General features: G+C 35.3%; 1 protein-coding gene across 1 annotated transcript in view; it reads right to left on the reverse strand.

The window, feature by feature from the left end:
* Window positions 1–15,553, reverse strand: part of DNAAF11 (dynein axonemal assembly factor 11) — a gene marked incomplete at both ends in the record, with an annotated part of 31,427 nt that overhangs the window by 13,369 nt on the left and 2,505 nt on the right. The window contains 9 exons of the mRNA XM_080609735.1: window positions 339–434; window positions 1,285–1,354; window positions 2,813–2,878; window positions 5,109–5,186; window positions 8,058–8,243; window positions 9,409–9,608; window positions 10,287–10,459; window positions 12,682–12,759; window positions 14,490–14,657. Of these exons, the coding sequence (XP_080465861.1) occupies window positions 339–434; window positions 1,285–1,354; window positions 2,813–2,878; window positions 5,109–5,186; window positions 8,058–8,243; window positions 9,409–9,608; window positions 10,287–10,459; window positions 12,682–12,759; window positions 14,490–14,657 (1,115 nt within the window). The remainder of the gene's footprint in view (window positions 1–338; window positions 435–1,284; window positions 1,355–2,812; window positions 2,879–5,108; window positions 5,187–8,057; window positions 8,244–9,408; window positions 9,609–10,286; window positions 10,460–12,681; window positions 12,760–14,489; window positions 14,658–15,553) is intronic.

The raw sequence follows: 15,553 nt of genomic DNA on the forward strand, positions 1-15,553 counted from the left end.
TATTTAAAAATCTTCTTATGCGGTTGCATAACACTGTGTGTTTTGCAGAATCTCTTTTTATATATAAAAAGCTGGTTTTGTTGAAAAGAAAGGAAATGGAAATGGAAATAGTTCTATTAATACTGATTTTCACAATGTTCCCTTAAAGGGATCTTAAATCCTAAGGTTTCACTCTATGATTAATATTTTCGGGAATGCTCCTTCCTTGGAAAATACATCCTGGTGGGAAAGGCTGGAGTGAATAACTTTAGCTAGCCAGATGTTACTTGTAACATTCCCAAAGTATTCACAACATTTAAGTATCTTTGTATAATGCCTCCTCAGATTATTTTACATACCTTTGGCATGCTGATAACTAAATGACCGGTTGTTTGTGATCTTTTAGCAGAGCTGCTGTCTGGCTTCACTTCCTCAGGGAGTACAAACTGAAATGGCTGTAAGAAAATGTGGGGTTGAAGTATATTATGCTACAATATCTGGGTTTTTTTGGTTTGGGTTTTTTTTTTACCTGCACAGAACACATGCAGAAACATCACTATCACATCCTTTGATCTTAAGGACAATAAAGGTCTAAATCCTCTCACTTTATATATAGTATTACTAACCCTAATAAATTATTAGCATGCTAAACAACTTTTACTTAACAAGTGTAGTCACATATATATTCCTGAATTGCTGCCATACCCAAAGTGACATTTCTAAAGAAGGTTATGAAATGACACTTGACTTATATTAGCAATTAAATAAGAAAGATTATCCAGTCTATTTTAGATGTAAAGTACTCCTGAAGTTTTGTTTATGCAGTTGGTACAGTCAAAAATAGGGATTTTGGTTTACTGTTTAAGTAACTTGGATTTTTCAAAAAAATTGATGGTAAAACCAGTGAGAAGGCAGACAAGTAGAAGGACATTTTAAATGCCCTTTCAAAAGAATATACATCCATTTGTTTCTGTCAGCTATGAATTCCAGATTGTGAAATCGCTAAATTCTAGCCTAGGGCAACCAGCAAGCTCTCTTCTTAAGTGAATTATGGTACACTGTGTGGGGGAAGAACAAGAGAAGGAGAGAAGAAGAGAGAGTGAAATTTCACTTCAGGCTTTGCAAATATTCTGGTTAGGACTTCCACAGTTTATGTGTGGTCTAAAATAATGCGAGTATGAAAGAACTTCTTCTTCATAGGTGCACACAGTTGGTAACTCATAGAAGTCAGACCCAGAGTTGTCTGAGTAACTACGATAAATGTTAACTCTTGGTTTGAAATGAATGTAGTAAGAAAACACTAACCTTTCCCTTCACCATTACACGTACATAAGTTGGCTGGACATCAATATCAAGCAGAGAAGTGTCCAAATGTCTTCAGGATGAAACACAAATAAATGAAGCAATTTACACTACAGTCCAGTAAATAAGCAGTGCAGACAATATAGCTCTTTCATGGTGATTTTGCAGTTTATAAGCCACAAACTTCAATTCCAATTATTATGTGAAATATGTGTACATTTCAAAGTGTTAACGTCTTTGGAAGAAAAACCTGATCTTCCTGTGTGTTCTCAGAATCTTAATTAAAATAACACTTGAATTCTGTCAAGTCTACTACATCAACTATTCTATAACTGCAAGAATTCAAAATCTTTGTGGCAAATGGTCTTTTCTCTATTAGTTTCGTGCTTTACATTACTATGAAAATTAATCTATTTATTATTTAAAATTGAAAAATTATTTTGCTACTTTTGTTTCGGAAGGCTTAACTAGCAAATGTATAGTAAGAGACCTTTTATTTGCACAGAATTTGTTGGACAACAATGAACAGAAATACTTTACATTTCTAGAAATCAGAAAATTGCAGGTCTGACAAACACAATTTGGACCTGTTAAAGCTCCACTTTAACATCTGCTCTTCATCATGCAACACATACAGTCATGTGAATGTACAAGTACGTATTCTTTATTTCCCTCCATTTATAAAGTTACCTCTCAGGTGAATTTTTCAAACCTTTTAGTCTGCATGTCTTATTAGTGAGCACAAAATATTATAACATGTCCAATATTTTATTGCACCTGAACAGATTTTCTGAGGCTTCAAAAAAGCTAATTCTTAGAATTCAGAAATAGAAAGCAGGACTCTTTTGAGGGAAACCAATAAGCTTTAAGGGAAGAACACCTGCATGAATTGTGTTTCTGTGCTGTAATACTAGTTCAAGCTTTAACAAACTCCTATTATGGGTAAATAAGCTTTTAGGTTTCCAGACGCTTCCTGAAGTCTGGGCAAGGCTTAGTAGCATATACTAGCAAATAGTGTTCAGGTTTCCTGGTTCAAGCATATTTCTTCCAGCCAATAGCCTGGCACACTTCAGGAAACAGCATGGACTATGGACTCTCTCCAGTAAGGAAGGGAAGTAGGACAAGGATACCCCATTCTGTCATAGGGAGGCAAAGAATTTAGATAGAAGGACATTAACTGTACTGGAGCACTTGGGGAAAAAATCCCTACAACCCTAATCTGCAAATAAAGAATGAAAAAGATTTTACATAAGTATAAAAGGAAAGGTGTGGAGGAAACCTGTCTGTGGACTGCAGGGAACATCAGCTGCAAAAAAACGACTGTTAAGAGTCCCTATTCACAGTGACAGCAGTCTGAAGGGTCTATGGTTTATTCAGATTCATTTCTCCTGCACAGACTTCAGGATTGATTTCGGTACCCTCAATATTATTTGTTTTCCTCTTGAAAATTCCCAGTTACAGAGAGGAATATAATTGAACACTGTGTATTGAGACTTCAGAATGGCAAAAATTAAGAGAAAATAAATCTGACCTGTAAACAGCAAGGTCCAAGATGATCTGGTTGTTTCCTTCATCATCTTTCAAAGAGAAATGAAGCCTAATAATAATAACAAGAAAACCTTCAGGATAAATACAATTGGAGTGAATAAGCAAACATCACAGCATCCTTTCACTGCTAGCACTTCTAGATGAATACAAATACCATTGAGACAATACATCACATGATCATTTTAGAAACAGTTGCAATTTGCCTCATAAACACAAAAATATACTGGCATTTGAACCAAAGTCATTCTTACATTCATTTTTTGTTCTCCTCACCCAACCCACAAGGAAAAGAAGACAAAAATACTGCTGAAGGTCAGTTAAAATTAAGCTCAGTCTGTCAATGCAGAAAGAGAGACATCTGCTGGTGAAATCTGCCTCTTTACCAACATCTTCATAGCAAAAACAGTTCATGAAAAGCATGAAAAGCCTGGAACTTGGTAATTCTAAACATATAATATGTTAAAAAAACCCTGCATCTTTGTTGATAGCAGTTAATTTGCCTAAAGTATACATATCTGCCTGTGCATTTCCAAAGTAATACATGATTCGTACAATATCCTTGATATTGTATTCTGATACAGTCAGAATTTGCAAGAAAGCTTATGAAGCTTTTGAGTTATGGGTATTTTTTAATGGAATACTGCAGAGAATCTTGCTCATGCTTTTTTCTTTTATTGCATCTTACTGCAAATTTTGAGAAATCACTAAAATATGAAGGGTGTAAAAGAGAAAAGAACTGTAAAATTTTCTAGGGGGAAATTTAATCAGAACTGAGGAAGTGAAATAGTCTGCTCTAAGCAGAGTTCTCTTGCTAACCTTCCCAAAGAACACTCAAGAAGCTTGGACATTGCTATGGGCATTAGACTTCTGCACTGAAGCAAAAGCTTTGGAGAATGCTATCTGTCTACTTGTATCTCTTTATTTATGTCTCTCTGATACACTGCCAGATTGCACGAGGAGCAGTGATATTCTTGTTGAAGCCATGACAGAAACTGATCATTGGTCTGGCTTTCCATGGCCACAGCCACAGACTAAATTCTAATCTAGAAAACTTGGGTGACACAAACAGGACTGCTACTAACAGTGAAGTCTAGGGACTGTATTTCTTGTAAAAAGATAGCTAGATCTTTATTCTAAATGCTTCTGCTTTTTAGAGGTATAATCAAATTCTATGAACTATTTTACTTAAACTATTTTAGACTTCTTTGAACTAGAAAATAATTTAAAGTTTTTTTCAATCAACACATTTGTTAAAAAAGAAGTACATCAATACAATGGTAAGTATGTCCTGGTGCAGATGGAATAAACAGGAGGTCTGCCACTACCTTTAGTTTTCCCTAACCCACTGAAAATTATGCACTCATCCTGGTTTTCAAATTCCTTGAATGTGCATGGATTTATAAATTTCTAGGATTTAGAAAGCATTTTTCACACAAATGATGAAGCATGTTCTGAGCCTTGATTTTGCAGCTAGATCGGTCTTAAGATGGAAAATCTTGTTCAGAGGACAGCAGACAGGTACGTGGCCCTTCGTATGCCGCTTTTTGATCACTCTTCTATAGAAGGCTCTTGGGGGAGCCGTTTATAAGGAAGCAATGTTTGCACTCTGTCTTCTGTTCTCCCTTAGAAAAGGAAAGGTTGATTCAAGAGAAACCAATGGTGACACACAGATGATATCCCTGGAAACTCATTTCGTAATACTCAGGTGCCTTTGTCAGTGATAAAATACAAAAAGACTTCTCTGCCTCTGTTGCTAGAGACCTCATTCAGTGTCAAAGGACCTCATGCCATAGAAGCTGATTACATATCCTTCCCAATTCTGAGAGGGTTTCATCTGTAATCAGAGGACTGAATAATTCTGTCCAGAAATATTACTTGGATGTATTTTCCCACATTTAAAGTGGCTACTCATACACATTTATCTTTCTTCAACAGTCAAACTGGTTAAACTTTTTCTGCTGTTAGCAAGATGCTCCAAGAGGGCCTTACCATAGAAGGGAAAAGAGTAAACCATCTTGTATCTTTTACGGAAAAACAAGTTCTTCCATCATCAAAGGCCAAGATGTTAAATTAAACAACCTTCAGCACCTCACTCACTGAAAACTAATTCTTTTACCAGCATGTGAATATAAATTCAGAAGTCAGATTCTACACCAGGAACCTAATTCTGGAACAAGAATTTGTCAGCACCCTTAATTTTATATTGCCACATATCTTGAAATAGTTGCCCATATCAGCTGTAAAGAGGATAGCCTGGTTAACCTCTTAACCTTACATACTTAGGCACATTCACATTCAGAACTTTTCCTTCTGCAGTGACCAATGTCCAAAGAGGCTTCTCTTTCTTTTTTGATTCCCTGAACAAAACAAGGAAAAATGGTTTAAGATTTGACATTCTGGTATTTTATTTCAGTAGCAAAAAAAAAAAAAAAGAAGAGGATGGTAAGAGGTAAGAATTATCTGGTATTTGATATTAAAGCTACAATTTATTTCAGAAACAAAACAGGTTATATAAAATGTCTGATTGCACATCAAAAGCATCATTTAAAGATGAGCAAATGTTTTGTAATGTCACGACTTGCATTGATAATAACTTCTTCTGCATGTTACAGCGTCCATTATTGAACAGTAATATATCAAATTTATCTGTATATCTTAAGAAATCAGTGGTTTGCTTAAACATATGAAATGAGATGTTTTTCTAGTTATAAATGGTCATACTAATTATGAAATATCATTACTGTTAGCTGATTCAATGCGTGTGCAAGCAATTCTAAAGACATTACGTACAGATTATTTGTTTAAAAATATTACTGCATTTTTTTTTGTTGTGTTCTTTCTTCAAATAATACAAAACATATTACTGATGGAGACTTCAGTCTTCACTATCCATGTCCAACTAGCAGCAATTAACCTATAACTGACTTTCATTTGGTGCAAAAATAAGCTACCTTAAATTTATCTGTCAAGTTCATTAAGTATGTGGCACTGGTGTTTTCCTGTATAAATGTTCAAATCATGAGCAAGGAGAGGAAGGGTAAAGAATCTTAGAAAAAGAAAAATCTGCTGGCACCTAGGTAAAAAATGGCTATGTTCTCTTTAAAATATAGCACTATAATTCTTGCTTTGCATTAATCCACTCTTCAGCTGGTCAATATAGTGTGTATGCCACTTCAGCTGGCATAGAAAAAAGTATTTCTCAAAAAGACAACAGCAATACATTGCTTTTTGTGTTCCCAAGCAATTTTCTTACTGCAAGTTCAAAATTAAGAGAACACTAAAGGTAAATCACTAATGAGGGAAATAAAGTATGTAAGATTTAGACCAACTTTGGGGGAAAAAAGGCATATAAAATATTTGGTCTATAAACATGATGGATTTGAAGAAGAAATAAAAACATTCAAATGGAATGACTACATAAAAACAACTTCTATTTAAGAAAGATTCACAACTACCTCTGTGTTCAAATACTATTCCATAGTATAAATCAGAGGTTTAATAGGATTTGTGGGCTAGAATTTTCTATACCTGAATACCTACTTTTGACATTGAAATGCAAAATGAACTTTGCTCTAAAGATGCAGTTTTCAGAAATACTTCAGGAAATTACATCCTGCCACCTTTTAGCCATTAATAATCTGTTTCTAGATGAAATCTGTCTGCTTATGTGAACTATTTCAAGGTAAATTCAGTTATGTCACAAGCATTAGAATTCAAGGTAAGTTCTTTAACTTTGTGAGGAGATGAAAGGCCCTGTTCTGGCAATGAGCAGCTAAAGGAGATCCTGGGCACCTTTCAGCTGCAACTGATTTTACACTTGTCTGAAGTTTCTTTGAATGAAACTGCAGGTACTCACTCATTTGGCAACAGCCAAAGCTGCTCAATTTATTATCAGCTGTGCAACTTTAACACAGCTGGCATATTTGATGTGTGCTAACATGTCATAGATAGGCTTAAATTTAGCACTGGTATGATTAAGGCCATGACCATTTCATACCAAACCCCTCATCCTTTTATACTGACCAACTGACATTAAAGTTACATTTCAGCTGTTGTCCACCAGCAAGACTTGAAATTGTCAGGGGAACTTTTCTGTTCTCACCTTTCTCATGCTACCTCAAAACCAATATAAAATGAACCATGAAAGGAATTTTAACTCCTTTAAATGACTTGGAAATTCAGAATCAAATTCAGAAATTAATTATTCTATCTTTATTGTAACACTATTTAAAATCTCCTTGAATATATTTAAAGGAAAGCATTTGGAACACATTTGGTTTTGACTAGAGTACGGCATCCCCAAACACAGCAAAATTCTAACAAGCTAGAATCTGGGTTTCACAGTAGTTCTTCTGGGAAAGTGCTAGACCTTGAAGTAATAATAGCAACAAGTTATGCAGATTTCCAGACTTCTGGGAGAGTTCCCTGGGACTGACTTTTTCAATACTTAGGCTTCATAAATCTTTTAAAAAGCATGCCTTTAAAAAGAACAGCTAGAAAAATCGCTGGCACAAATGTTGTTATATAAGCAAAAAATTAAAGAAGGAAAAAAAAAGACATTGCCTACAATGTTTGTGGAACTGATAAGCCAGCAGCAATAAAATAACTGATTTTTGCTGGTATCTGCATTAATTTTCCATGTTCAGCAAAACCAGTGACAACTTCAGGAAGTTTGAATGGCTTTTCAGGGGCCACACATCTTCAGATTCCAAATAGCATAGATAGCATGAAGAATCTTATTGCTTGGGATGAACAACTTTGATAAAGCACATGAAAAATTTCTAAGTCACATAGAAAAGGTGTCTGAACTGCCACTTGTAGCGTGGCCTGTAGGGCATCTGTATAATGCAATCTGCACCCTGGATAAATCCTTTCAGCAACAATATGAAACATCAAAATACGCTAAACACATTAACTAGCTGACACAAAAGTGAAAATTCTAAAGTCCATAAAATGGATTTGAAAAGAGAAATTCTATTTAAAAACAATATTTGAGGGTGAAAAAATACCATTAATTTCAGAAAATTAAGCAAAACAAAATGAAGAGTCTGAATATTTTGCTTATATTTTATGAGCATATTTGCACAGGCAGTGCTCAGTAACAGTTCTCAGTTCTCAGCTGTCAGTTCTCAATAACATTTAATGTCAGGCAGTCACCTTCCTCTTTTCTGTACCTTTGAAAATTTCCCTTTTTCCAATTCATAGAATATATTAAAATAAAACCATACCTTACATTCTCTTTAGCTCTCCGTTTCTCTTCAATGTATCTGTGAGTTTCTAATCTAGATTCTGGTGTGTATGGTGTAGGCTCCTCCCAAAATCTTTTGTCTTCATCATCTTCAACTGTTCTCCATGATTCTTGTTCTTCACCTCCTTCAGCCTGATGCTTTTCTTTCTCCTGTAGGGAGTCTGGCCTACACAAGATCACATTGAATATTATCACAGAATCACAGAATCATAGAATGGTTAGGGTTAGAAAGGACCTTAAGATCATGGGCAAGGACACCAATGAAACAAAGGAAGAGTAACAGTACTTGCTAATGAATTCTTGCAATAATATATTTTTTTAACCCAATACTAATAGCTGTATCATTCCTACAAAGAACAATATCTCATATATCTGGATAGATATATCTATGCTTCTTTCATCAATGAACAAAATGCATTTCAACATGTTTTTCATTGACTTAACTGAGCAGTGATACTATGGTTATGCCTAACTCTCTGAAAACCCTGATAGATCAAAGTGTTTAATTATAGGACCAGAAATTTCAGATACCCTTACAACTTACAAGTGAAATAAACCTTACGTCTGTGTGATGTTTAAACATTCCCAATATCAGGCAGCAGCAGATTAGAAATTTATAGGTTAGCAATATTTTACTTGGGCATCTCCTCAAATGCAACCTTAGAACCAGAATCATTTTTCTCCCTAGCCCTAAGCCTCTGTAATATTCAGAAATTCTCTGCCAATATAGAGAGAAAACTAGATTTATGATACAGCTGTGATATATGAGGACAAAGTTCCATAGCCAGCTCTGTGGAATTTAGTCCTTATTGGATAAAAAATAAGATGGATGGCAACTGCAGTGGGAGCTGAGCCCAGACAAAGATCCTTCTTTTATCTAGGTAATCTCAGATATATAAGGTGGAAGAAAAGAGAAATGAACATTCTATACCCTTTTACATCTCAAAAGATCTGCAATATTCCATTTCAGTCTTCATACCTAATAACTGTAAAGCAAAGTAAATTACAGGTGAACAGCTGCTTTCTCTGGAACCCCTACTTTTCCTTAAACGACAGTTTCCATCTGTACTCCTGAAAGAAGCTATCAATTACACTATTTTGGCACCCAGTTTGGAGTTTTGGAACCAAAATTCTATTGTACTGTCTGCAGGTCAGTAATTAATCATGTTTTTAATTAATTATATTTTTCATTAGAGGTAACATGCATGAGGAAAATTAATGCTGCTAGAATCAACAATAAAGACAAACAAAAATACTGAAGTGGAATTATATAAACTATTTAATGAGGAAAAAGCAAATTCTTAATGAAGAAAGAGAAGAGTGGCATTTACCTGTCAATTCCAAGCTTAGATTCCATTTGGTTTTGTTTCTTGTCCTTTCTTTCTTGCATCCTTCTTTGAGCCTCTTCCTTTTCTCTAGCCCTTTTGAGAAGATAAGCTTGTTCCTGTTCTCTGATTTTCTGTTTCACTTCTGGATAGTTTTGAAGTGCTTGAATCCTCTCCGAACGTTCTATTTGTTTACTATCCAAACACTTCCCAAGGGGGAAAACCATATAGATATATGAGAAATTTTAAACATATTCGAATCAATAAATCCATTACACTGTAGGTTAATTTTGATAATTACTTTCTGTATAAATTAAAAATATGCCTTTCCATAGCACTATGTAAGTTATATTGTATTAAAAATAATTAACAATAACTTGCTATTCATATCTGAAAATGGGTTTGTGTGTCTGAGACATGCTTTTTGCATTTTCCAGGAATGTCTATTGGTCTTATCAGACTATATAGTAGAGGAGGTCCTTTTAGGCACTTCTGATATTCAGTCAACCTTGGTTCAGGTCATGAAGTTATTGCAACATTATTTCTTTTGATGTGTTAGTTTATTGCCAACTAAGTGAGTTGAATTTACTCTTGCTTAACTTACTGAGTTAAGCAAGCGTCTTGTGCTTTTCCAAGGGACATTGTGGAACTGCCTGTTTCAATGACAGGAAATCATTACATCAGTGCAGGCATTGCAAAAAACCTCAATATACCAAATTATTATCACATTATTTACTATAGTCACATATTCTTCATAACAGAATTTCGTGTGGACAGTAAGAAAAATGCTACCAGCTTTCCTGTCACAGGCATTCATTTTTAGTATGTTAAGTCAACAATGCTCATTATTTATTTGAATAGACATTTAATTTTTAAAATCTTACTTTTAATTGATGCAGAGTTGCCACTACAAATTGTCTATAACCTTCAAATTCAGTACAAGGGTTACCCACTAGAAACAGTTCATTCAGATGTATATTATGTTTTAGGGCTTCAATACTGGAGAGTTCACCAATGAAATTTGCTGTCAGGTCAAGTTTCTTCAGTTCTTCACAGCCTGTTTGAAAAAAAAAAGCTTAATTCAACTTGAACATAAAATAAACATACATGACATATACACACATCAAACACACACAGGTGCACACACGTAGATATAAAACTTTCTGCATTTGTTATCTTACTACTAATTTCATCCAATCAGAATATGTCTTTTCCAAGCCACTAGTGAAAGAGTGACTCACAGCTTAAGTTTATAAGGTCACAGTATTTGTAGAAAACAGAAAATTCTCAAGAAGATACAAAATATCAAAGCTTATTATTGGTTATATCACTATCAAAATGTTGTGGTCAATGATGGTATACTAGATGAGCTATTGTTTCAGCTATCATTGTGAATCACTGCTTAAATTGCAAATACTGCTAATCATAGAATCATAGGATGGTTAAGGTTGGAAAGGACCTTAAGATCATTCAGCTGCAACCCCCTGCCATGGGCAGGGACACCTCACACTAGACCATGTCACCCAAGGCTCTGTTCAACCTGGCCTTGAACACTGCCAGGGGTGGAGCATTTAACACTTCTTTGGGCAGCCCCACCACCCTCAAAGTAAAGAACTTCTTCTTTATATCTAACCTGAACTTCTCCTGTTTAACTTCAAACCCATTACCCCTTGTCCTGTCACTACAGTCCCTCATGAAGAGTCCCTCCTCAACATCCTTATAGGCCCCCTTCAGATACTGCAAGCTGTTCTGAAGCTTCCACGCAGCTTCTCTTCTCCAGGCTGAACAGACACATCTTTCTCAGCCTGTCTTCATACAGGAGGTGCTCCAGCCCCTGATCATCCTTGTGGCCCTCCTCTGGACTTGCTCCAACAGCTCCATGTCCTTCTTACATTGTTAACCAAAACAATTAAATATAAACAGAAACTCTTAATTAGCCAACAAAATCCTCTGGGAAATCCAGATCCAAAAATTATCAGCCTCTCCTTTTATCATAATCTGTCCCTGAAGCATAACCTTGACTCTAAGAGTAAAAAAAGTTTAGCTAACAGGGTGCTCAACGTCAATGCTCATTATTGTGATCCCTTCTGTTCCTTTGCAGGTCTATTTGTCAAGTATTTTATGCACAGTGGAGCTGAAAGAAAATAAACAACTCCAAACGATTTATTAGCGGATTTAAATAACCCAAATGTTTGCAAGGCTCACTCTTAAAGGTACTGACTCCTCAGGAAATGACAAATCACAGTAATAAATGCTGCAGCTGGATAGAGGAACTTAAAACTTACTGCTATGAGAACAGATGCAAGTTTCTCAACATATTGCCAAATACGTAATGTACTACCTGTTTCTTCAAGTTTTACAGACTTCTGTTTAGCCTATTTGCTTACCTTTTACTTGATTTAAGCCATCCTTTTGACTCGGCTTGTAGACTTAAAAATTACCAAACTGAAAACCCCAGAACAAACTAAACAAAAAATAACCTAAAACCCCAGAGCTTTTTTTATTGTTCCCTTGTCAAGGTGGACATTGTAAAGATTTAGCAACTGACCAAATCAGAATTAAGAAAGAGGAAGCAAGCAAGCCAGAAATTATTCAAGTAATATGGAATGTGTTTATGGGCAGCTCTAAGTCTTAGATTTTGATCTTGGAAAATGCTAGACTTTTGAACACATAATAATAGTAACAGATAAACCAGACAGAACTTCATGTAATGACAGAGAAAAGAATCATTTGAACAGCTCTTTAAAAATACTACAGACTATCAATGCAAACTGTACACAGAGTAGAACCTTCTTGTGTGTAACACTTGACTCCTGAAATGAACTGGACTGCTGAAACATGACACAAGAGAGACTTTATACAGCCTGCATAGCATTAAATAAATAAATTAATAAACAGCATTGCTCCAGTTAACCTGAATAACAGATTCTTATCTCTACGGTAGAGAAATACCAATTTCAAAACAAATTTGGATTCCTATTTTGTAAAGCATTAAAGAATAAAGCTATCATAGCTGGCAACACTGGTGACAGTGTATGCAAAAAGTGAGTTAAAATATGTTTAAGAAAGTTCAATGTCAAAGCTTCAGCAGTGAGAAGCACTAGCTACAAAGAAGCCGCTGTGGAAAGCTGCACACAAAATGGCTCTTCCTGAGCATCAACAAAGTACCTTTACTGGTGGATATACCCTCTTGTACACCCTCTTAAACACTCTTTTACACTAAATCACAACTCAAGTGTTTCAACATGAAAAGGCAAAATGGTTTGTTTAAAACCTGACCTTCCAGATTTTCAATTCTTTCTATGTTGTTCAAAGCTACATTTAAATATTCCAGCTTCTTCAGCTTGCCCACATTTTCTGTAACAAAACAGATCTGTTATTTCAGTTTTATTCACTGGAAAAGGTATTATTTTACTTGCTCACTTTACTTCAATGAAACAATACAGCAGAAAAATAGGAAGGACAAATCAGAATAGGTATCAGATTACTGAGTGTTCATATTTTAGTATTAATAAAAAGAGAAAACCAAAAAAGTTTTCTGAAACACAATCTAAAATTAAAAAGTAAAAATAAATAAGGTTATGAACCAATTTTTTAGCACAAATTATAAAGCACATTTATAATGCAAGAGGACCAGCCAAAAAGCAAGGTGAAACATTCTATCTGTCATGAAACTCAGAAAGGATCAGAACATACTTAGTCAAGCTTTATAAAATTAGAGTTTACACTCACTTATATAGAAAAGATTGGCTTTGGTAGTACATATTTAATTTTTAGAGGTTTTTTATATACAAGGTTAATACAAGACATTTACTCCCTCTGAAAAATTTTCAGATAAGGATTTCTATGGCATCAGTATGAACAAAACAAAGCCCCACACACTCCTAGTCTGGAATCTAACCTGGATTATTTTCACCATGAACTACTGAAATTATCAGGTTGTCATTGTGGAGGATTGTATCAGAATGGCTAACATTTCCTCTTTTGAATATAGAAAGGGAATAGGATTTTCATCTGTCCCCAAAATGTCTGAAAAATGCCAATACTACTTGCAATACATGACATACAGGTCAGAGACATAAATCTGGGACAAGATACACAGTGTAACTTGTGCTACAGTTTACCAATTTCTCCTGAGTCACCAGATGATTTCAAAGATCTGGCTGGAAAACCTTTTCAATGAAGCCATAATGTTTACCTCAAACTCTAATTCACAAGCCACATGGATTAACTGCTGTACAAACTGACCCTGCTCAGACAAAGAAAGTAATTCAAGCAGAGGGAGTTTCATCTGACCAACACAGATCATCTCAGCAGCTGATTTAATTGCCTAGGCTCTTCTATAATCAATAAGGAGAAATAGGCTCTTCAAGGTGCTATTTGTCATATCTTCAATTGTCTGTCTAGAACCAGTGAACCAAATTATGCTCCAAAATACTCCTTTTCTTCATCATGGATTACAAAGGGCGGCTACAGCAACCATCTAAGACAGAGATGTCTAAAAGTTCGGTGACATGAATCCTACCACTTAGTTTGCTAAAACCTTGGAGAAGTATCTTCTTCAGAATTCACAAACAGCTGTTGAAATTAATTTCTCAGCAAGACTTGTGCTGCTTAGGTTGGCTGTTCATTTTTCTTCCAACATTTCTGTAACAGCAATGCCTGTACACATGAAGATGCGAGAGAAACAGTGGTATCCTGAGGGTTTTCTTCCATTTATAGAAAAGAACCAGGACTCATCTGTACAGCAGATGCCTTACAACTTGCTGTTTAATTAGCAGGCAAGTCTGATCTTAAGGGCTGCGTAAAGGTTTACTTTAAGAAGAGAAAAGACACATCCCAATAGACTCAGCATAAACCATTTGACTATGATATCTTGAAGCATGTTTGAAACTGCTGTGTGCTTCAAGTGGACATTCTGGACCAGATGAAAGGAAAGAAAATCTTGTAGGAGACCCCCAAAGAACTTTTCTGTGGTTACTCACACTACACTCCCTTGAAGTATAGCACAACAGATACTTTTTTGGTATTTCAAAACTATGAGTGTAAAAACCATTTAGAAAGAAACATACCCAGAAAACACTCACCAATTTTTGGAATTAGATTATTCTGAAGATAGAGAATTTTTAAATCTCGACACCACTTGTCAAGATACTCTAGTTTTTCTATTTCCTGCTGATGTAAAGAGATTTCTTCCAGTGAAAATATTTCACAGTCATTATGCTCTGCACATCTTCTAACAAGATCTTCAGTGACTGAAAGAAACATTAGATGTCATATTTCCCTTTAGTCATTTTCTGCCATCTGACTTACAAAAAACTTCTAAAATCATTAAGATTTTTTGTTCCACCACATCAAATAGATATCTGGTAGAAACACCAACAAAAATAAAATCTGCTAGAAAAGACACCAAGTACCAAGTGACTTCAGACCAGTCTGCCACAGTAAACATCATTCGTGAAACACACTCACGTCATCTGTAACATTTAGAAAGATCCATATGAAAACTGCTAATGCGAGCGTGATACAACCCTTGCAGAAATTAATCCAGCATCCACTATTTTCAGCATAGCTTGGGTTGCAGATTGATTCATCTAGACAAAGCAAGGGAGTGTTTTATGCTCTTTTATTTCCTGATGCCAGATGTTCACATCATAGATCAGGGTGGGGGGGAGAAAACTAGCTACAGCTTGTTATCATATTCTTCCACCAGGACAGTGTGCACAGAAATAAGCAAGATATGTGTTGAAAGAGGACAGATTTTTTTTTTTTTCATGTTTGAAGCAAAGCAATAACTAATTCATGCTTATAAATGTTTATGCTAGAATGAAATTTAATATTGCATATTTTTTAGGCACTACCAGCTGAATAGCAGCCAGCATAGGAGTTTCAGTGGCCAAAAAACCACCAGAGACCTGGGTTCAGAATTATCACATAGTAAAATTTAGTGCCAGGCAATCTTTCAAACGGTGAAAAGGCTCTGTATGATGAAGGTAAAGAAATTCTATGAGAAACAGTGCTACTCTTGAGCTAGATGTTATTATTTCATTTCCAGTCTCTACACAAAAAAACAAGTGCTAGCATTTTCCTCACCTTGACAAGCAGTGACTTACAGAGAAGTACTGATTAAAAAACTAGGGGTTTATCAATT

Source organism: Psittacula echo (assembly GCF_963264785.1).
Source record: "Psittacula echo genome assembly, chromosome: 2".
In the NCBI taxonomy this organism is placed as follows: Eukaryota; Metazoa; Chordata; class Aves; order Psittaciformes; family Psittacidae; genus Psittacula; species Psittacula echo.